This window comes from Synchiropus splendidus, chromosome 13 (genome assembly GCF_027744825.2).
Source record: "Synchiropus splendidus isolate RoL2022-P1 chromosome 13, RoL_Sspl_1.0, whole genome shotgun sequence".
Lineage (NCBI taxonomy): Eukaryota > Metazoa > Chordata > Actinopteri > Syngnathiformes > Callionymidae > Synchiropus > Synchiropus splendidus.
In genome coordinates, this window is record NC_071346.1 from 18,155,585 (window position 1) to 18,180,049 (window position 24,465).

The following is a 24,465-nucleotide window of genomic DNA, read 5'->3' on the forward strand; positions in this document are numbered from 1 at the left end:
ACTTAAATTCTTTATCATTTAGCAGTGAGGTATTTAATCTCCATTGTTTACGTTTCCTATTATATTCCATGATAGAATGACAGGTGCATGATCAGACATTGCGATAGGCACGATTTGTATATCCTATACCCTATACAACAAGGTCTTAGGGGTGAAAAAATAATCAATCCTGGAGTAAGAGGAGTGTCTGTTTGTGAGATCTTTGCCTTTCGGAAACTTGCTCCTCCAAATATCGACCATAGCATGTTCCATTAGAAGGTGTTTTAGTCTTCTGCCCATGCGAGATATTGCAGTTCTGGAGACTGGTTGTCTATCTATTTGCGACATTACACAGTTCAAGTCCCCACCTCATTGTACTTGAGGATCCTACTGACTATCTAACAGTAAGCGTTGCTGAAGATTTTGAGGGCTTATAGGAATGAGTTGAGAGTAATCTGGTCACCCCCCTTCATTGATTTTGAGCCTCTGATGTCTCCATCATGCTTGGCTGAGAAGACGTGGTAAAGACCAGTGAGTGACTGTCATTCGCCTTTGGTCACTGTTTGTCGATGTCCCTTGCAGAATCCTATGTTTTTATTGACCTGTTTCACTCTATGTGACTCTCCAATATCGAGATTCGCAGGCAGATCATCTCTCTCGCATTTAATCCCTCGAGGAAAAGAAAGGCGTAAAAGTGTGAAACTGAAATTGACACTAATGCACAAAACACAAAACAATACACTACTAACAATATGACCGGCATTAATAGATGGCAAATCTGCACAATCATATTGCCATTTAAAGGGCTTGAAAGAAACAGACGGCTGAGGATCCTGACAAGAACACCCCACCGTTTTCCCTCAGACCAATGAGGGGAAAAATACAGGATGTTACTTTCCTCAACGCTTAACACAAATTAATCTCTGAGTAAACGGTTGCTTGCAATGACAATTAAACAGTTGCACAGTTTAACAGTTGCAGTTGCAACAAAAATAAAACTGATTCACGTGTCATCTTAGTGACATGTTAGCTGCTTTTCAACATGTACTGCCGAAACCAGAAGTTAACATACAGTGATCTAAAAGACATGTAACACTTCTCTCATTGTCTGAAGTTAAGTTAAACTAAACCACTGCTGTTTCAGTGAGGATTATCAAAATTATTTTAATTTCAGTAAATGCCACAATAATGAGAGAGAGTTTCATGGTCAAGAGTTTACATCCATTTCCTTACTATTTAGTAGCATTGCCTTTGAATGGCATGACTTCAAAACGTTTTTGGTGGCCTTCCACAAGCTCCTGGCATCTGTGTTTGAGGCAGAGACTGATAGTTGGGGGCATCAATTGAAGTTCCGAGTCAGCACATTCAGCTCGATGTTTCTTAATTGTTTCATTTAGGATTTATTTTGGTTGGTATAAATATGACGGACTGATGCTAAATAATATTTCTGTCCAATGGCAATTTAATTTTTTTAGGAGGTCAAGATTAACATTATTTCACAAACAGATTGATCAGTTTCATTACACATCTACGTATTTTTATGAATGATTGCAAATTTCAATATCCCTTCACACATTGTAAATGGCGTGCATGACTAATTATGACATTTGCATGACTATTATATTAAATGGCTGTCACGGAACCCAGAAGTACTGAAGTCGAATGAATCTAGTCACTGGAGACAGGGAGACTCATATAATCGAGGTTACAATTATCAATATTTATTAACAACAGAACAAACAATAAAACAATGACGGACAAGATGGCGGAACCAAGGGCATCTCCAAACTGAGAATGTAAACACATATGAACAACCGAGGAGCAAACCCTGAAACAAATAAACCAGATGTTGGAGAGAGAACAAGGTGAACAAAAGGAACGTGGAGATTCAAAAACACACTCACGGTGAAAAAAACAAAAGCTCAAGGACCAGAGAAAACAAGGAATTTTTTTAAGGCTCAGTGGTGCACTGATGAGAGGTGATTGGTGCCAGCACACAAAACAAATCATGACAATGGCTTTGTTATTGCTACATTGCAGACAAGTCAGTCAATATTTCTTATTTCATGACACAGAGAGTAAAAAGCTGAGTGAAGAACAGTTCTTATATGTATTTATATAATAAGTACAGAGGTAGGGCCAAAAAAAACATGTTTTTAGCTTTAGAACCAGTGAATCTAAATGTATCTCCCTCCACAATGCATTCAATGATAAGTTGGTTGTAGATCCACTCCCTTTGATGAAATCTGGAGACACGGCTGGCGATCACCTCCTCGCTGTCTGCTCTGATTCCGAGGTCTTGTTGACTGTACATTGTCACATCAAAGTTGTTCACTCTCAGAGCTGCCCCAGAATCATGGCAGCATGGTAGCATGGTAGGTAGTACTGGTAGTACATGGTAGTACTCTCTCGTTACAACATTGCAACAACTGCTTAAGTTGACTAAAAGCAAGTCACGCTCTAACTACTAACCTCTACTGTAGTACCGTGGTTGAAGACTCTTCAAGGACAGTTGTCTTGCCAGAACTATGTTCCTCAGGTTGCTAAGTCTGACAACTAGTGTAACTGACATAGGTGGAATCTTTAAAAATCAAAAGATTCCCCAAAGCAATCGTCACATAACGTGAGCCAGGATCATAAATAAAGTTGCTTGCTTCTACCGTTGGACAATTTGCTGGTCTTGTTATGTGACATTTAGTTGAGGATTACTGATGTATTAACCAAAACTCATATAAACATATGAGGAGGACCAATACTGTGACAATTTACAATATAAACTGGTTTACGTTAACATCACATCAACATTTTAGTTGGAACTGCTGCAGTACTTTTCAAGTGAAATTTTCCAGCAAAAACAAGACTGTGAGAATGCTGGAACTTAATTTGGGTTCTGTCCATCAGAAATGAATTTCAGTCTCTGTGCTCCGTGTCCTATTCTGCTGTGAACTGGCAGACTGATTTACGCACATCTCTACAGCCAGCAATGGGACATTTGTGGCTGTATCGAGGCAGAAAAAATGGCGGACTGGCAGCAAAACATGATGCCCTGTGATTGGTTTGGAGGTAGGGAGCAGGGTGGCACTGTGCAAACAGTGATGTCGATATATTGCAGAAGTCTGACATGACATGAATTTCAGGGCTCATGCCAGAAAAAAAAAAATTTATATATTGAGGCACAAACAAGCCTACATAACATACCAATCACTAGGAAAACTTGGGACCTTCATGAGTAAAAACTGATCTTCAAAATTTGTGTGTCTCAGCTCCAATAGCTTCAGTAACTAATTAAGCTTCACTTGGGAATTTTGCTTACAAGCAACTTTGGGGTGCGCTTGAAATATTTGCAAGTAATATCACTGAAAAGTCACTATCTAATTTTCATCTGAAAGATTAAACTCTTCATGACAATACTGGTTCTCATCTCACTACCTGCTGCACTTTCTGAGAGTTTTCTTTGTTTTCTCTCCTTTGTTTTTTCTCCATGCTGCACTGTTCTTTAGTGGGACGGCATTGGTCCATTCCCAGATTTGGCTGAGCCCCCTAAAGGCATCCAGGTGTTATGGCACCCAACAATTGTCAAGCCTTACCTCACCCTGCTGTCTGAGTGCTCCAATTCAGACACACTGGAGGGAGCAGCTGGGGCCCTACAGAACCTGGCAGCCGGCAGCTGGAAGGTAAGGATGTTCACACCATGAAATATCAGGACATGACAAGACATTAAGGCAGGGGTCGGGAACAGGCTTTTAGCTAGGATTTTGAAGCAGGGCGTCCAAAAGAGATTACGCTGGTATACAAATATTGTTAGTTATTCGTTAGTGCAATTGTATATGGGGAAATTACCGAAATACTAAGCAAAATACTTTTTTTCATGGAAAATGTTCTAGGTTCTATGAATATGTACGTATTGGTTAAACCACCTCTCAGAACTGGCTTCGGCCTGAGACTTTGATTGATTGGCTCTCTGCCCGGGAAGGCACCTCCCACCACATATAAGACACCCCCACTCCCGCCACTCTGTTCCTTTTGTAACTCAGCGGAAGTCAGCTCTGCTGGGCAGCCAGTTAGAGGGCTACGCACATATTCATAGAACCTATGTCATGTGAGTAACCAACATTTTTATTTCATATGTGCTCTGTCCTCTAACGGCCTTCTAAAGGAGGATGATAAGTTTCCTCCCAGCATGGCCTTGCAGAAGACCAAACTATGGAAACCAAAGTTCATCGACCAGAGGTCCAACCATGACCGAAGTACCAACTCCGGACAAGACGGTGTGGGCCACCGAAGTCTCCATCATATCCCTCAGATAACTCTGAGTAAAGGTCGAAGCAGATGACCAAGAGGCTGCTTGGCAGATGTCCTTCATAGAAGCACCACCAAAAAGTGCAGCAGATGAGGAAATAGCCCTCGTCAAGTGAACTCTGAGGCCCTCCGGGGCCACTGAGCGCTCTGCTTCATAAGCAGTAGAGATGGCCATACAAATCCAGTGTGCAAGACGCTGTGACGTTACAGCTCTACCTTTCAGATTTCCTCATGTCAGTCAGTCAGGAGAAGAGCCGTCTTCAAGAACAGAATGTCCAACGAGGTGGACAACAGCAGTTCAAATGGGGTTCTACATAATCCTTCCAAAACAACATGTAAATCTCGGAATTAGGCTCCTGACCAGAGGTCTAATACACCAAGCACCAAGGAACCAGGAACCTTTTAATTACCGGATGACTCCTTAATGAGGCACGACCAAATCCTTGGTGTCCCGCCGAAATGTTGGCTGTGACAACATTCAAGGTAGCTGTCCAACCCCTCTCCAAAAGCTCCTGAAGGAATGACAGAACTTCAGCAACAGAGCAGCTGGACAGCAAGAGCTCTCTAGCTCCACACCAGTTTGACAACACACTCCACTTGGAGGTGTATAGTCTATTAGTTGCCGGGGCACAAGCACTCTGCATTGTGTGAATGACTGCATCTGACAGTCCCATGTCAAGCAGTCTCACCCATTCAGCAACCAAATCTAGTACTAAGTCCAGGGCGTGATTGAATCAATCCCCGAGCCTGTTCTGACGAAGCGACACTATCTCTTGCTCCAGACATATCTGCTCCACAGGAGAGCATGGAGACGTCACATGAATCCCTGCGAAAGCGGGAGGGTAGCGGCCGAACTGAAGCGTATAACCTCTGATCAGCGTCTTCTTTAACCACGCTGAGAGGAGGCCGTTGGAGCAGCTGAACTGGACCTCCTTGACGTGGGCGGTGCAATTAGGTCGACGATCAACAGAGTCGCGATTAGCTTAGCTTTTTTATCCTGTGGGACTGGGATGAAGAGGACTCTCTGCTCTCTCTGTTGGCTCTGTAGGCAAACTGCAATGAGTCCAGGTGAGAAGCAGTGATAGATTTCAGGTGAGAAGCAGTGATAGATTTCAGGTGAGAGAGGACCAGGCGCTCAAAGGACTTCATGACCACAGATGTCAGTGTCACCGGCCTTCTGTTCTTGGGAACAGGAATGATAGTGGAGGATTTGAAGCAGGCAGGCAGGCAGGAACATGACAGGACACCAAGGAAGCATTGAAGATGTCCGTGAACAGTGGAGCCAGCTCAGCAGCACAATGCTTCAGGATGGCAGGGGAAACTCTGTCCGGACCCGCAGCCTTCCGAAGGTTCAACTTCCTGAACTGAGTGAGCACGTCTTGTCAATGTCAAGAGAAAGAGGAAGAGGAGGAGGTGATAGCACCTCACATGCTACTTCATTATTTTAAGATGGGCAAACAGGATGGCTAAATTGGAAAGAAGTCAGAGGAACTGTTGTGATTTCTAATACTATTTCAATACCGTTCAAGAGTCCTTCTTTTAATAGGTTCCCGACCCCTGCATTGTGGGTATGATTTACTCAACACACATACCATACATAGTATTTTCTTATCCTTAAAAGTTGTCAAAGTTTGGTTTGTGTCTTTCAAAGGTGCAAAAAAAGATATGCAATATGCTGTTTGTGTCTTTATTTATATGTAATCCTGTGTTTTCTGGGAGGGGTATATGTATACTAACCTTACTCTTTACTGCTATCTAACCTTCACAAAAATAGATAAATGTATGTAATTTGTATAAGTATGAATATAAGGATATGTATTTAAATTACTAGATGTTTTCGACTAATTTATTTACATTTAATGAAATAGAATTATCTAAAATTTAATTACAATTGTGGTTTATATGTTTGGAATTGCTGAAAGAAAGGGGATGACACATCATTATTGATAAAACAAATGTTGAAAGTTTCTCCTCAGCCAACATCAGCAGCGACCTTCCAAGACGACTGAAGACCATCTCCTTTACATTGACAGTGTGCACTTTATAAAAGCAGACCAAAAGAAAATAGACACATTATAAAAGCAGTGTTTTATGGCGCATTCAATGACACCAAAATTGAATCTTGGTTGGGTTTTCCGAGCCGCGGAGATTACCATGTAATGTGAAAGGACAATGCAACAAGACAATGTGGATTCAGCTGTTTAAATTTAAAGTCAAATGGTTAAGCACACAATGGCAGCAGTTTGCAACAATAATAGACAAACTACAGACAAAACACAAATATAGGAGAATGAGATAAGCTGATGTGCTTGTTTGATGACTATCCATATCATCATTCATTTCCGAGTCTCTTCACGTCCTTGTCACACTGTCTATACTGCAAGTGAATGCAAGCAAACTTGAAGAGTTCTGAACAGTGACATAGAAAATGATCAGTGACTCAATCAGAATACAATGAGAAAATATCGGTTGATGTGTCTCAGTATCTAAAGACGTTATTCCTGAGTATTGGCAGCCAGACAACCACGAAACAAATGTGGGAAGGCATACGACAGCTGTGATGTTGGCAAGCAATCTTGCAGTAGTAAACTTTATTTTCTTCATGGATGTTGAACTGTCAAAGAGCAATATTGATCAAAGAAAAAAAAAAGAACATGCAATACGCCACACCAGAAGATGGTGTTGTTACCATTTTCACCTGAACAACATGCAATTGTAATAGAAGAAATGTACACATCAAACAAATTGTCAAAAGATAGACATTATATTTGTGAAAACTCAACTTGAGGAAGGAAAGTAGGACACACACATATCAGCCATGGGTTGTGCCACTTTACCTACCACACACCTTATTAACACTGCTATGACCTGAAAAAATATTGTCACATGAAAACAATATTCACAGACACCTGAGATGGGTGCAGGAATTTGGATGAACACACTACCTTCTAAGGTTCCGCTCAAAGTAGCACCCATAAGCAGCACAGAAGTTTGGTGACAAAATGCATCTTTTTCAGTTGTGTCAGTTTTAATCTGAAAGAATTACATATTTAGGTAGCAAAGCAGGCATTAAAAAATGGCTTAAGCTGCACGTATGATGTTCTGAATGAATCAAAGCGTTTCATAGTACTGACGTTTTGTGTCATTTCTCAATATCAGAGTTAAATGAAACCTAATTGTGATTTTATTTAGTTATTTATTTTTCTTTTAGGTGGCTGTTCCATGCTTCTGTAATTCTGGATCAGTTTTGGGTGTTTTGTTTTGTTCAAATTAATTTAGAACATTTGCACACATTTGAAAATTACAGTAATGACAATTACTTGTCATTCAAATGAAGCATTAACGCCCTGTAGCAGACGGGATGAAGAAAAGTCCACTAACAAACGTGTTTGTCTTGTGACATTTGCAGTGGTCAGTGTATATCCGAGCTGCTGTGCGTAAGGAGAAGGGTCTTCCCATCTTGGTGGAACTGCTGAGGATTGACAACGACCGAGTTGTCTGCGCTGTGGCCACTGCTCTCAGAAACATGGCACTGGACATCAGAAACAAAGAGCTTATTGGTCAGCGAACTTGCCAAGTAATTTCTGTGATGTTTCATGTTGGTCTACACATGGCCGCTACACCAAAGACTGATAAACATAATCAATGGTCATCCACAGGTTACATTACCATGGTGGTTTCAGTGTATGCCACATGGCAGAAAAAAACAAAAAACAATGTAAGCCAAGCCTTTTGTCCACACTTTATTTAATGGCAAAGCGACCATGCTTATGTATGTCCATAGCGTGAATACAGGGACAAATCTACTCAAAATCCACACATACACACAGTGTCACTTGATTGACAACCAGTAATGGATGATAAACGATTGAAATTAAAAACAATTGAAATACATTGAAAAACAAAGTCGGCGGATGTGTTCAATTCAGTTCAAATATAATATATAAAGGTCCTTCCTATCGCTTAACAATTTACAACTCTCCCAGGCTCAGGACCTCTTTAAAATTATCAGTAGTACACAGTTATGAACAAAGGTGTTTCATAAACTTTCCTCAGATGATAATTTGGATAATCATTACCTCACATTTTTCAGTAGTCTATCACCTTTATACTTTGCCAGTCAGGCATACAATTGTTGATGATGTCATCTGTGCGTATTTCATTGCCATCAACACCTTGCAGTCGATCAAGATTTACTTGACACCCATATCATTGTTTGCATGTTCCAGAACTGAGCTGAATGGATTATTGCCAACAGTTGAACTACTGGCGGGTGTTGACTCCCACCGCAATGTGATAAGGACAACAAAATAGATTTAGGACACAGATAGTATTCAGTATGAACGAAACACATTTAATGTTCAATTAGATATGAGAAATGTCTTCTATTTCTTCTTGAATTCATAAGTCAATGTTTATTTTACTTTCCTCATGACTGTTGACCAGAAGTACATTTAATATATGTGTGACTTATGACATTACATAGCATCTTGTACATGATGTATAATACTATGATATACTATACATTTTAGAGATTGGAAATGAGCAGAATGAAGAACTTTATGAAAGAGTAACAGTATAATTCCCTCTAATTTCACTTCTAGAAATGATTCCAAGTATTTTGCCAAATAAAAGAGATTATGAGTATCAAATTGAAATTATTAATTGTCCATTAATTTCTGTTGTTCAAACCTGACACAGGTAAGTATGCCATGAGGGACCTCGTTCACCGTTTGCCTGGAGGCAGTAACAACAATGGCACAGGAGGAGGGGGCGGAGCTAACAGCAGCAGCCTTGTGGGTAAAACCATGTCTGACGACACCATCACTGCTGTTTGCTGTGCCTTGCATGAGGTCATCACCAAGAACATGGAGAACACAAAGGCTCTGAGGGATGCTGGTGGCATTGAAAGACTAATTGGAATTGCACGCAGCAAAGGAGACAAGTAAGTTGCATGTGATGCCACCTTTAATCAGCCAATTGAATTACAAGGGGCTTTGTTTTTTCAGTAATGAATTACAACATACCATTAGAGTAGCTTCATGCCAAAATGAAATTTTGTTTTTTTGTTATTCAAGTATGTATAGTATATACAGTTGAAGTTTAACTGACAAGTAATGTCAAAATGTTACTCCATGAAATCTGTAAGTGGCCAAGCTTTTTACAGCGTGCAGCGTGCAAGACTCTCCATGGCATATGAGCAAGTCGTCAAGACTCTTAACGTCACAAAGCTAACAGATAATGTGGGGGGTAACATAATGTGTAGGCTTACTTGGAAATTCTTGAACATGGTTCTTTCACACAAAACCATATGTTAAAGTGATGTTTCATCTCACTATGAAACTAGTTAACTCTCAAAACATAAGACCATCATTGAAATAATCTCAGTCTAGAACGACTTGTTAGGTTACGGTTAAAAGTATTTCATTAATTAGAGTACAGTGAATGTGACTCTCAACTTTCATTTGGAAGACTTGGTCATTGTTATAATGTGAACTTTAATTCCTCGTATACCGTTTGATGTCCACCCTTTTTGAAGCCGTGGGCTTGTAGTTGAACAGCTACAGCTATAGATAAATCTACAGTGTTCATCTTCAGTCATACACAGAACCAAAAAATAAAATAGAAAGTGAGTGTCTTTTTCTTCTCAGAAAATGTTAAATTGTATTGGAGTTAACATCGGGTGTTTTACCCTTTTCACACCATGACAGCCTGAATACAAGATGATAAAGACAGAAATGGGACAACAGGGTAAAACTTAATTTTTTTAGATGTTGATTCAGACAGATATTGCAGTCATAAAAAAACAGAACAGATCAAGTGAACCTTTTCGTCTGTATGATTCCATCAAGCTTTACACCGCTTCTTTTTGTGCTCTGCTGGATTCCCAGGCATAGTCCAAAAGTTCTGAAGGCGGCATCACAGGTGCTAAACAGCATGTGGCAGTACAGGGACCTACGCAATCTTTACAAGAAGGTAGTAATAGAACTAATACCAAGACACAAATCTTGAGGTCACACATTCTCATCTCTCCTTTCTACAGGATGGATACTCACAGTACCATTTTGTTGGCTCGTCTTTCACGATAGAGCGAGACAGGACACGACCATACTCTTCCTCTCGAACTCCCTCCATCTCTCCCGTGCGGACCTCCCCCAACAATCGATCAGGTTTCTTCGTATACTCCTCTTTCCCCCCACCATGCCTATATAGATGAACACGAACATATGAGACAGTGTCCACTGCCAAGAAATGATTGTCTGAAACACCATACATATATATATATATATATGTCTAAATGTGTGCTAGTGAGCACTTCTGCTTTGCTGAGATAACCCATGCCACCTCAAATATGCGCCACAACAAGATGCTGATCTGACATCATGATTAGTGCACAGGTGTGCCTTAGACTATCTGTTTTGTCTCACAACAGAATGCCACAGATGTTGCAAGCATTGAGGGAGTGTGCAATTGGCATGCGGACAGCAGGAATGTCAACCAGATTTGTTGCTCGTGCATTGAATGTTCATTTCTCCACCATAAACCGTCTCCAAAGGCGTTTCAGAGAATATGGCAGTACATCCAACCGACCTCACAACCACAGACCTCGTGTAACCACACCAGCCCAGGACCTCCGCATCCAGCAGGTTCACCTCCAAGATCGTCTGAGACCAGCCACTCAGACAGCTGCGGAACAATTGGTTTGCATAACCAAAGAATTTCTGCAATGCGGGGGCGAGACGGGTGAGACGGGGGCAAGCTTGTTTTCTTCTAACGCCGGTCCCAAGCCCGGATAAATGCAGGGGGTTGTGTCAGGAGGGGCATCCGACTTGCCAAACTAAAGATGCGGATCAGACAAATGTATCTCATACCGGAATGGTCGAGGCCCGGGTCAACAACGACCACCATCAGTGCTGTTATCCAGCAGGGTGCTGATGGAAATTAGACTACTGTAGGACGGAGACAGAGAAGGAGAGGGGGGAGGCGTGCCAATAGACAGACAGGGAAGAGGAAAAACAAGTGAAAATTGTATCGGACAGAGTGATCAGTCTCAAGTGAGAAATTGAAGGGGTCATCTTCAGTGTAGTTAGTGCTTATGCCCGACAAGTGGGGTGTGACCTTGAGGAGGAGGAGACCTTCTGGAATGAATTAGATGAACTGCAGGAGAGTATTCCCAGGGGTAAGAGAGTGGTCACTGGGGCAGACTTCAATGTTGGTGCAGGAAACAGAGCTGACGAGGAAGTCATGTGAAAGTGTGGTATCCAGGATAGAAACACTGAAGGTTAGATGGTTGTAGACTTTGCAAAAAGGATGTAAATGGCTGTGGTCAAACCTGGGTGACAGTGTGGCCAGACAACATAGGATGGTGGTGTGCAGGATGGCCATGGTGGTGAGGAAGGTGAAGAGGGCAAAGGCAGAGAAGAAGACAATGTGGTGGAAGCTGAAAGAGGAAGACTTTTGTGTTGCCTTCAGGGAGGGATTGAAGCAGGCTTTGGGTGGTCAAGAAGGACTTCTAGATGATTGGACAACTACAGCTGAGGTGATCAGGGAGACAGGTAGAAGAGTTATTTTTGTGTCATCTGGAAGACAAGTGGATAAGGAGACTTGGTGGTGGAACGAAGAAGTGCAGGAGTGTGTACAAAAGAAGAGGTTAGCTAAGAAAAAGTGGTATGTTGAGAGAACAGAAGAGAGTAGACAGGAGTACAGGGAGGCCCAGTAAAAGACAAAGGTAGTGGTGTCAATGGCCAAACAGAGGGCCTACGAGGACCTGTAAGCAAGGTTGGACAGTAAGGAGGTGAGAGAGATTTGTACAAGATTGCAAGGCAGAGAGATAGAGATGGGAAGGACGTGCAGCAGGTTAGGGTGATCGCGGATAGAGAGGGAAATGTTTTGACTGATAACAGAAGTGTGAAAAAAAGAGTACTTTGAAGAGCTGATGAATGAGGAAAATGAGAGAGAACAAAGAGTAGAAGGAGTGACCATCATAGATCAGGACATGGCAAAGATTAGTAAGGCAGAAGTGAGAAGGGCATTGAAGAGGATGAAGAGTGGAAAGGCAGTGGGTCCTGAAGATATACCTGTGGAGGTGTGGAAGTGTTTTGGAGAGGTGGCAGTAGACTTTTTGACTGGAACATTTAACAAGGTCTTTTAGAGTGAGAAGATCCCTGAGGAATGGAGGAGAAGTGTGCTGGTGTCCATCTTCAAGAACAAGGGAGATGTCCAGTGTTGTGGCAACTATTGAGGGATAAAGTTGATGAGCCATACGATGAAGTTGTGGGAATGAGTAGTGGAAAGTAGACTAAGCGCGGAAGTTAGCGTATGTGAGCAACAGTTTGGCTTCATGCCAAAAGAGCACCACAGATGCAGTGTTTGCTTTGCGGATGTTCATGGAAAAGTACAGAGAAGGTCAGAAGGAGCTCCATCGTGTCTTTGTGGATCTGGAGAAAGCGAACGACAGAGTGCCAAGAGAAGAGTTGGGGTATTGTATGAGGAAGTCTGGAGTGGCAGAGAAGTATGTTTGAGTGGTGCAAGACATGTATGCTAGCTTTAAGACAGTGGTGAGGTGTGCTGCAGGTGTAACAGAGGAGTTGAAGGTGGAGGTGGGACTGCACCAAGGCTTAGCTCTGAGCCCCTTCCTCTTTGCAATGGTGATGGACAGGTTGACAGATAAGGTTTGGCAAGAAGCCCCTTGGACGAGGTTTGTTGATGACATTGTGATCTGTGCTGATAGCAGGCAGCAAGTGGAAGATCAGCTAGAGAGGTGGAGGTATGTTTTAGAAAGGAGAGGAATGAAGGTTAGCCCCAGTAAGACGGAATACATGTGTGAATGAGAGGGACCCAAGTGGACAGGTGAAGTTGCAGGATGTAGAGATAAAGAAGGTGGTGGATTTCTCTGGGAGTGAGCAGAATGGATAGGATCAGGAAGCAGTATATCAGAGGGACAGCACATGTCAGGTGTTTAGGAGACAGAGTCAGAGAGGCTAGATGGAGATGGTTTGGACATGTACAGAGCAGAGATAGCCAGTATATTGGTAGGAAGATATTGGTTGGAACTGCCAGCCAGAAGGTCAAGAAGAAGGCCAAAGAGGAGATTTATGGAGGTGGTGAAGGAGGACAGGAGGTCTGTAGGTTTGAGAGAAGAGGAAGCAGAGGACAGGGTGAGATGGAGGAGGATGATCCTTGAAGGGAGAAGCCGAAAGGAAAAGAAGAAGAAGAACCAAAAAATGTCAGAAACCGTCTCAGGGAAGCTCAACTGCATGCTCGTCATCCTCATCGGGGTCTTAACCTGACTCCAGATCGTCGCCGTAACAGACTTGAGTGGGCAAATGCTCACATGTGACAGCGTCTGGCACGTTGGAGAGGTGTTCTCTTTACTGATGAGTCTCGGTTTACATTGTTCAGGGCAGATGGCAGACAGCGTGTGTGACGTTGTGTGGGTGAGTGCTTTGCTGATGTCAATGTTGTGGATTGAGTGGCCCATAGTGGTGGTGGCGTTGTGGTATGGACAGGGATCTGTTATGGACGAAGCATTTTATTGATGGCATTTTGAATGCACAGAGATACCGTGATGAGATCTTGAGGGCCATTGTTGTGCCATACATCCATGAATATCACCTCATGTTTCAGCAAGATAATGCACGGCCCCATGTTCCAAGGATCTGTACACAATTCTTCAAAGCTGAAAATGTCCGAGTTCTTGCATGGCCGACATACTCACCGGACATGTCACCCATCTAGCATGTTTGGGATGTGCTTGACCGGCGTATACGACAGCATGTACCAGTTCCCACTAAACTTCGCACAGCCATTGAAGAGGAATGAACTAACATTCCACAGGCCACTATTGACAATCTGATAGACTCTATGCGAAGATGTGTTGCACTGCATGAGGCAAATGGTGGTCACACCAGATGTTGACTGGTTCTGAGTCCCAATAAAGAAAAAAAAACCCTGCACATTTCAGAGTGGCCTTTTATTGTGGACAGTCTAAGGCACACCTGTGCACTAATCATGATGTCAGATCAGCATCTTGATGTGGCACATCTGTGAGGTGGGATGGGTTACCTCAGCAACACAGAATTGATCACTACTACATATTTAGACAGATTTGTGAACAATGTTTGAGAGAAATGGTAGTAATATTGTGTATCTGGAATGAATTTTAGATCTTTAAGTCCATCTGTATGTGAAAAATGGGAGCAAAAACAAAAGTCTTACGTTTACATTTTTGTTGAGTGCATATATACTGTATTTATATATATTTGTGAATTTCATTTAATTTATTTCTTTTCTGCACTCTCAACTAAACCTGTGCCCAATTATAATAAACTTTTGCTGACGTTTTAACTCTCTAAACCGCAAAGCAAAATGTACTCACAAGAAGGTGGCTTGTAAAGACTAGGTACTCACAAGTATGACAAAACATGCTCACACACATACATGTGCACATCCACACACACATATCGTAGATATTTTTAGGACATGTATGCTTCACAAAAATTCTTGTTGTATCCTAAATGTGTGTTTCTATACAGCGAGTGCTCCAGCATCTCCCAGAGACGTGGTGGCGCTTAAGGATAGGAAAGGTGATTACGAGTTGACCAGCAATGCCAGTTACCAGGGCAACAGGGGTGAACATACGTCTCGGAAGGATGCCATGGCCGGTATGAATGACAGACACACCAAACTGAAATGTTTCATCTCTGTGTGCCAAGCTACAGTGGTTGTTGAACATGGTTTGGGGCTTCTGGATTTTCTGGATTCTGACACTTTTATTCATTCCAGTCCATGACAAATAGTGATCCACATTTGTAAGGTGAGCTCAAATATATGTAGATTAACGGATCTGTGATTTAGATTTTTGCGATCTCATTCTCGATTACTGGTCTCCTTAAATGCACTGAGTACCTGCTGGACGTTGAAGGGGCCCAGCAGTTGCATTTATATTCCCAGAGCATCAGTCTGTCAAAGACTTCATTCACTTTCAATTGACATATGTTTGAGACTAAACTAAACTGAACTAAATTGCCTCCACCCATCCCATCCCATCACCATCGAGGAGTCCAGATTGACAAACTCTGCTCCTCAAGACTGTGGTGTTCCTCGAGGCTCTATAGTGAGACCTATTCTGTTCTACAGCTTACCATTGGGTTCATTTTCCACTGCATTGCTAACAACTTGCAGATTTACATGCCCCTTGATTGTGTGAAAGACAGAGAATGCATGCCATTAAACATTGAAACTTAACCAGACCAAAAACGGGCTTGGAAATCCTGGTGTCGACAGTGCCCTGGCCGCTTGCCAGCCTTGCAGCCTCTTTGTCAGCAATCTTGAGGTGTTTATAGATAGCTCTTTTAAACTAGAGAAACAGGTGAATCCAGTCATCCAAGCTAGTTTCTACCATTTGAGAACTCTGACCGGGGTAAAGCCTTGAACAAGTCATTCATGTTTATTAGTTTCCACTCAGACTACCACAACTACCTGCGGCCTCAATCCCGCCTCACGCCCCAGCTGGCCTTAAAGATGGCTAAGACATTGCAAGCTAGTGAAGCCTCACTTCACCTCACTTGCTGCTTCAGGATCCAGTTCAAGATTTTATTATTAGTTTTTAAACGCCTTCATGGAATTGCCTCCTCATATACACTCAGCCACCTGAACCACAAGGTCCCCCTTATAGCTCCTCCTAAACTAACCCCGAACCAGGCAGAAGACCTGGGATCAGTCCTTTGCTGCTGCAAGGCCCAACTCTGGAACAGCTTCCCTCCAGTCATTAGAGTTGCGCTGACACTAGAGCACTTAAAAGCCAACTTTTTGGTTGTCCACTCCATATTCCACTGAAAGCATCCACAATGTTACTCACAGCTCCACTCATTCAATTCTTCACTTCAGGTTTTTACCTGCATTACAAGACCAGTCATGAGTACACCAGCATAAATAATAATAATAATAATAGCAATAATAATAATGGCAATATAGTTAGTAAGAGCAGATATGAAAATTACGCACACAAGGTTTATTACAAAAAAAAATCAATATCCGAGACAAATGGAACGCGCCCCAAGTTCAAAACAGATAGGGAGCAAACACAGCGGAAACACGGTGTACAGATCAATTATTAGACACATCTCTGTCCCAAAACCTGTATCTTCACACACTTCATCATTCTGTTGTATCCACAAGTCTCCCTTCTGAATCTTAGCCCTTCAGAAGGGTCCACATTTCCTCGTATGGACAGAAGCCTCTCCCGAGTCCACTTAAAAGCTTGAGTCAACATAGATTTCTACTTATCTGACTGGTTATCACAACTATATGTACCCAGGCTTGGGCATATTTCATGCAACCTGGCAACACAAGTTAGCTGGATTCTGATTGGATCAAACCTATAGTCTAAGCATAACACTGGAAGATGGATAGTATGACATGAAGAGAATATGTACTTGAGTTATATATATATTTAGTGGATGTAAATTAAACATTAGATTAGCTTTTCTTATTTATGATCATGATTTCTGGTGATGTAAGGAACGTAGTTGGGAGACCCACATGCAGCAGACAGGGACTGGAGATTAAGTTCAGCAGTTTAATTGAGCTCACTTCTAATACAAATTCTCAGTATAGAATGAGTCGAAAATACCAACTGAAACACTCCCGACTACAAACTAACAAAGGAGCTAGGAGAAACAAAGGCAATTCCAAAACACAACACAAGTTGGCAACAGAGTCCAAAAACCACCAACAGAAAGAGTCGAATGAATTAACTAGTTAACGTCCGCGAGCGCCTGGCAAGTCCAGGAAAGCGAAACAAGTCCACATTATTGGGGGAAAGAGGATGGGCACAGACACACTGGAAAACAAAAAGAGGCCGATCAGTGAAAGTTACAAAATGAAAGCGCATGGCAAAATGTCCATGGTCCGGAGTTGAATCATTCAGGCTGTCGAGATGAACGCAGAGGGTCATAGGAGGGAGAAAACATGACAAACTGATGCCGGTTGTCATCTTGCCGCCGTTTAAGTACTGAGCGGGGATGATTGCGGGATCAGCTTCTGGTGTGTGTGTGTGTGGCGGGGAAAAAGACCCCCAATCCAGGAAGACAGGCGGAGAGAAAGGCAGAAGCAGTCCAAACCAAATTGAACAGACAGAGGGGGGTTCGTGACAGATGTTAGGCCATCACAGGCCCTGTCCACCCACCACTGGCATCACCTGATCTCATCTATTGTCTTCATAGGTCAAATCCCTGGAGGCTCTGCGGCACTTCACCAGGGAGCCTATGCATCGCCTACTGATGACGTCAAGTACAATCAGGTACGGCAGTCGTTAGTGTCTACATCCACACGGATTCACACATTATCCTATTTGTAAAAACACAGCTGTTTCTCTCTGCACCAACACCAGCTGCTGATATTGACACAGTCTTACCGCCATATGAGATGGAAAACTTGCTCTCATTAGAAAAGAGGGCAAGGGTTCAGTCTTCCTTATCTGTAGCCCATCTAAGGTGCTTCTGTCATTGCTGGTTCCTCTTTGAAGCCCATGGCGAGCATCCGGCTGCATGTTGTTTCTGTCGAGGCTGCAACTGAGCCTGAGTCCATTCCTTATGAACACACTTTTCAATGGCCCTTTTCGTGATCATCTTCTCAATGCTGCGGTTATCCCTGCGCCTTGTACACCGTTCTCTTCCACACTTCTGCCAATTAATGTCCATTAATGTGCTTGGAGAACTCTGAGAACACCCAGCTGATTTTGTTGCAGGGAGTCAATGATGGTTTTCTGTGCAAGAGTCAGATCAGCAGTTTTCTCTATGATTGTGAATTTGTAACCAAACGAGAGACCTTTTAGAGGCTCAGGTCCCTTTTGCAGGTGTTTTTGATGAGTTACCTGATTAATATGTGACACTTTGAGCCTTCAATACTTTTTTCAGTTTTTGATTTTGAGGTTTTAATAAGCTGTTAATCACAATCAACAAAGAATGCTCACTTTGCATGTAAAATGTATTGGTTTCACCTTTTATGCTCAATTGACTGAATATAATTAAAACAACATTTTCAGGATATTCTAATTTCCTGAGTATTACCTGTATGTTGTTGAAATAACAGAAATGTTGCATAAATGCTTGTCCTTTCATTTGATGCATTGGGGCATAATGTACAGTAGAGCAGAGCGCTGCCATCACAGACAAGGGAGATGAAATGGAGATTCTGTAACATTGCCTTTGTTAAATCAGTCAAAGATATGGTTTTGAAACAGCAAAAACGTTTGATGTCATGATGGTACATCAAGACCATTGTTCCATTCACATGAGACCTTATGTTCACCTCCCGCCGTCAGTGACTTATTTTGCACACATTTACACAATCAGAGAACAAAAGAGACTTTCTGAAGTTCTGGAGTCATCCACGCTACGTGTTGTCCGTCGTTGAAATTACCCACAACTCTGCTGTTCACAATGCATGCATGATCAATGACCAGAATAAGTGATGCTGGGAGCTGCTTCTTCTTCCTCAACAGTGACACAAAACAACAGACATTTCAAATGCAGACACCTGCACTTTGATTTTTATTCATATATATATATATATATATATATATTCAGATATATATTCAGTTTGCAAAACCAGCTAATCGAAACAGAGACAAGACTCCTGGCGTGCTTACTTTGATTTGTTGCATGATGTGTATTGTTCTCAACACTTGCATATAAACAAAATAAATAAATGACACACTGTTAAATGATTTCAGTGTATTTAAGTACATTTTTGAACATTGAACCACATTACAACTACAATTGATAATTTTGGTCACAATAAGCCATCAAATAAAACCATCACATCCTGAGTTGGAACAAAAACCTGCACCAACTTGTGGTACAGTTTGGACACCTTTGGACGAGACACTCGTCTCAAATTCAATCCAAAATACCCTTAGTAGCTTTGTCATCGTTTTGTTTGTCACATGAACTGACTCATATTTTTCCAGCACAACTCAAAATTGATCTCTGTGTTTCATATCTATCTATTCATTTAATGGTGCATGAATATTGGGACAATTGCAGCTGTTGCAATGATGACTATTGTTTTTTAAACATTCATGCTCATTACATTAGAATGTTTTTGACATGCTGGAAACTGAACAATATCAACTCATAGGCTCCTTTGGTGATTTTATGTTCACTCTGTTGTAGATCTCATCTCAAAGCCTTCCGTCTGAGCCCTACCATCCGTTTCAGAATCCTCTACCGTCTGACAACAACGTCTATGAAGACCAGACTTTTTATGACAACCACACTGGAGGACGCCCTCAGCAGGGTGAGCTCAACATTCAACTGCAGGGCCTTAAATCCACTGGCAACTACGTGGACTTTTACTCTGCATCACGGCCCTACAGTGAACTTAACTATGAGACCAGCCATTACCCTGCATCCCCAGACTCGTGGGTCTGAGGGTGTGGATGGCGATGCCCCAAAAAAAGAAGAGACTGATGGAGGATGATATTATATTAGAGATGGTGAGAAGGACATCGCCCTCACTCTGTCTATACTTTTACTAGATTCTGAGTAGCAATGATGGTAGCAGCTGTTGAATAAGGTGACACATTACAGAAGGTCAGCCATGCATGTGCATGTTCACCACAAAAAGAACAGATAGATTTTCTTTCTGTTGAACAATTGCTGACTGAAGGTAAAAGAAGAGCAGCGGAAAGTGACATGGATGGGTTAAAAAAAAGGAATTTATAAGGCTCTGAGGATGTATGTTTGAACTTGTAAATTTGTGCGGTACATTTGTAGTCTTGAAGCACAAGAAGCTGTCTGACGTCTGACACTGGTACACTCAAGCACACGGAAACACCTTCAAAGATGGGATGGCTCGTACTCTGCCCTACCCAGTGTTGTCATTTTTTAGCATTTTTTGTTGTGTTTTTTACTTTTTCCTATTCCTGATTCTAGTTGTACTGTATTTGATGTATAATTATGGACATACATTGTATAATATATGCTGCACTGTTTCTTTCAGTACAAGGCCTACATATAATCCAAATATGTTTTTGGTCTTAATTCAGCACTGATGGTGCTCCCACATACAGTACATCGTATGTCTGAAGTGTTGCTATTTCCGTGACCAAATTCAGCATGTTTTCTGAATCGACACCTGTCCAGTCAAGTCCATCCACAGGATCTCACTTTGTAAATAACTGTGCCAAAATAATAGCTCCCCACAAAAGAGGTTTCAAATGGGTCCAATCACATCTTAAGTTTTAGCCGATCGACAAGTGTAATGTCAGTTTGTAAAAGCTTATGTCTTTTATTTTAACTGTCATCACTTGACAAGTGTCATCAAAACAGAGGTCATAGGCTACAGTAGAAAGCAAGAAACATCTGGAGTGATTGTTGGCTGACAAATGTCTTGTAAAATATTCAATGTTAAACTATAACACGTTGATGGAAAACTTCATGGTAGACAAAAACTTAGAGTATGGATTTATATTATATATAAATAATGATATAATTTTTTTATGTGCAGATTTGAATGTCACTTGTAGCGACAACAATATGAGAGTCTTGCCACAAATAAACCAACTGGTTTTTTTTCAACTTTTGATTTTCTGGTCGACGTGCTGAACTTGTTATCTTGCGTTGTAATGCTGTGGCTGCGTGGCTTTCACTAGCTAGGAATCAGGATCACAGCCACCACTAGGAACAGGTTGATCAGTTACAAACAGAAAACATTTGTAATATTTCATTGGTTTGAATACACTCAACAGCAACATGCATATGTCACCATTTTCTGTTTTCCTTCAGTTGGCAGCAAGCAGAGATTAAAATATCACCCTCTGTGTAGAAAGTGTCTGGTGCTCTTGTGATCTCCATGGAAAATCCACAAAATAAAAAAAAGGTTTTTAATGGAATGTCTTGATTTACTAAAGCCTTAGTTTACCTGATTGGGCTGTGTCCTCTGTCACAACCCGATCTCAAGGCAATTCGTGCATGCTGTCATGAACATTAAATCTACTGCATCGTGCATGGGGGGACGAAAAACATTTTTTTTGTTCCAAGGAAAATGGAAAAAAAATAATGGGGCTCCAATTACAGCTCATTCTGTTTCTGCAAGGATGAAAAAAAAAACCTCACATACTATTCCATCGTATGTAGTGCTGCAATTTATTTGTGCTTCTTTGACCCCGTTACAACATTACAGCTACACCAGTTGCTAATTTCAGCACCTGGGTTTGATTTTGGTTCCAGTGGACGTACTTTTGACCAGGTAAGTTGTGCAGCCTCGATGTTATTGTAAATTGTTTTATTGCTTGTACGATTATCAAGCTTTGAATGTGTGTTGTGTAGTTTTAAGGTGTGATGATCTCTGGTTTGCGTGTAGCGAAAATAGGAAAATACGGCATCACGGACGGCAGTGTATGTGACATGGATATTATAAGAATAATATAACCTCAAAATTTGGGGCACCAACTCAGATAAAGTTCTCAGGAAGCTATTCATCATAATTCATTACAGAAAATGAATTAATAAAATATGTAATCAATCTCTGAAGTCACTACTTAATTGTCGTGATTTAATGTCCTTTACCGATCAGTGTCATGGGGCTCAGAAAAAACAGGCGACAAGGCAACCGCTTACGAGGAGGAACGGGAACTAGAAAATGAGAAATCAAGGTCAGGGTAAAACTTACAAAAATACTCAGGCGCAGGGCAAACCAGGAAGAAAAATAGAGATTTGAATGATGAAACGCTCAGCATATCACACATGAAACGTTCACGATATGGAGGTACACTGTCACCTGGCTACTTTTTAAGGGAAATGAGGTGATGCTGCCACTCGTGCCCGATCTGTCAAGGCACAAAACACACATTGGTAATGAGGACGTGTCCACACAAGATAAAAGCTCAACAGGAGGCGACTTGACACAGAGGCTGTTAGATTAATTATAATGCATCCCAAAGTACTGCAAGTACGACCAAGGTGATTTCATAAGTTAATTAAAGAAAAGCAGAACAGATCGAACAGGAAAGAACATGCAATGAGATGAAATGGAAATTATCCCTTTCGGTGGAAGACTGTGATGTAAGTTTATGTGATGTAAGTTTAGTTTATGCACGTGTCAGACACGTGCATAAACTTGATGGGAATGTTGTGACTTTCTAATCTGTGAACCTGAGATTAATAAGAACCCTAACACACCAGTCTGTGCGCAGTGACAAACCATGTCTTACTTTGTTGCGATGGATGGAAAGATGAGAGGGATGACGAGATGAATTGATGACTGGTGAGATGAGTCAATGGGTGCCTCCCGGCACAGCCAGGCGTATGCAATTTGGGAAGTCGGGCTATGCAGTTTGGCTCTGACGTCATCACCGATGCTGCCATCAAACTCTCGAGAGAGTGCAGGGGGCGGGAGCCGGATGTCACTGCCCTATTTGCTTCTTCATCCCGTTTTGCTTCCAGGGCTCAGGCTTATGACGTCATTTCCTGTCCGCATGCGCACATTGGTATTTCAAGACATAATTTACTGGGTATATACTAATATTAACTGAGACCTCGTAGGCAAGATAGCAAATTGCACAGAAAGTTCCAATTATTTTATCTGAAATCTTGTTAAAATATCCGAATTGTTGAATACAAGACAAATGTAGTGATATCTATATAAAAAAAGGTTAAAATACAGTTAATACGTCGGCGTAGTACTTTAGTAATTCAAATTCTGCTTCTCTTGATGAAATTCGAGTGTGTAGTGAGGCGTGGCGTAATGACGTTGCTAATTTTATTGTAATTTATGTGTCAAGCAGCTACACCCCTGTGCGCATGCGGACAGGAAATGACGTCGTAAGCCTGAGCCCTGGAAGCAATACGGGATGAGGAAGCAAATAGGGCATGTCACTGCCTGATGTGGTCAGGTAGTGACATGCCTGATGCGGTCCGCCGGAAATTCCGGGACTGGAACCGGAAATTGCGCATGTTTTGCTTCTAGGGCTCAGGCTTATGACGTCATTTCCTGTCCGCATGCGCACATTGGTATGTCAAGACGTAATTTCCTGTCTACATGCGCACATGGGTGTAGCTGCTTGACACATAAATTAGAATAAAATTAGCAATGTCATTATGCCTCACTACACACTCGTATTTCATCAAGAGAAGCAGAATTTGAATTACTACAGTACTACGCTGACGTATTGACTGTATTTTAACCTTATTCTATATATATATATATATATATATATATATCACTACATTTGACTTGTATTCAACAATTCGGATATTTTAACAAGATTTCAGATAAAATAATTGGACATGGGTGCAGTAACGTAAGCAAGTTATGCTAATTTATGTATCTAGCGGCTACAACCATGTGCGCATGTGGACAGGAATTTACGTCTTGAAACACCCATGTGCGCATGCGGACAGGAAATGACGTCATAAAACTGAGCCCTGGAAGCAAAACGGGATGAAGAAGCAAATAGGGCAGTGACACGGACCACATCGGGCAGTGACAGGGCAATCACCTACCCTCTCCTCAGGTCGCATAATTTGTGACAACGTATTTACTCCGTTGACTCACCAAGTCAGAGTTTGTTTTCCACTTCAATATGTAAGGATGATGGGTTTGCCCACCAGTAGTACTTTTAAAGGCTTTTATAGGCATATTTCATTCGAGCCTGTCATGGGCAGTGAGCAGATCCGTGCACGATGCATTGTGGGGAGTTGGGGTGTCCAGAATCGCGCTGTTTGGCTCTGACGTCATCACGACCAAATCTCAAGAGAGCTCCGAGAACAGGGGGCGGAATCCAGGCGCCGAGCAGTTTCTTCGAGAAGCCCCTGGCTGCAGCCTGGAGAATGGGGCGGCGGTCAACGTTGAGGTACGCCCACGTTGAGCTCCACCCACGTTGTGCTCGAGGGTCCTGCCCTAACTACTCAACGTTTAGTTCAGCCCGTCTTCAACGTTAACACATGCCCATTAACCATTTTGTTTGCATTTCAAACAGGCCACAAAACTTCAGCCAAGTGTTCGACAACACTGAAAGTAAGAGAGACTTCTTTAAAGCGGACCTTTGAATATGAGCTTAACATATTACCTTATCATATTATATTATATCGTTGTGATGCAACAGGTCGAACAGTTCGTTACCCTGTGTTAAATCTAAATTTCCTTCTGTAATTTCATTCGTGTCTTTATCAATATGTT

The 24,465-nt window shown here is 41.8% G+C and overlaps 1 protein-coding gene across 8 annotated transcripts in view; it reads left to right on the forward strand.

The window, feature by feature from the left end:
- Positions 1-21,173, forward strand: part of ctnnd2b (catenin (cadherin-associated protein), delta 2b) — a 117,442-nt gene extending 96,269 nt beyond the window's left edge. For 5 of the 8 annotated variants that reach the window (XM_053882303.1, XM_053882305.1, XM_053882307.1 and 2 more), the window contains 8 exons: positions 3,480-3,653; positions 7,688-7,838; positions 8,980-9,223; positions 10,161-10,254; positions 10,322-10,448; positions 14,814-14,942; positions 17,505-17,581; positions 19,458-21,173. In XM_053882303.1, the coding sequence (XP_053738278.1) occupies positions 3,480-3,653; positions 7,688-7,838; positions 8,980-9,223; positions 10,161-10,254; positions 10,322-10,448; positions 14,814-14,942; positions 17,505-17,581; positions 19,458-19,715 (1,254 nt within the window). In that variant the 3' untranslated portion in view covers positions 19,716-21,173. The remainder of the gene's footprint in view (positions 1-3,479; positions 3,654-7,687; positions 7,839-8,979; positions 9,224-10,160; positions 10,255-10,321; positions 10,449-14,813; positions 14,943-17,504; positions 17,582-19,457) is intronic. The other 3 variants (XM_053882304.1, XM_053882306.1, XM_053882308.1) reach the window with 1 other exon arrangement.
- The last annotated feature ends 3,292 nt before the right edge of the window (positions 21,174-24,465 follow it).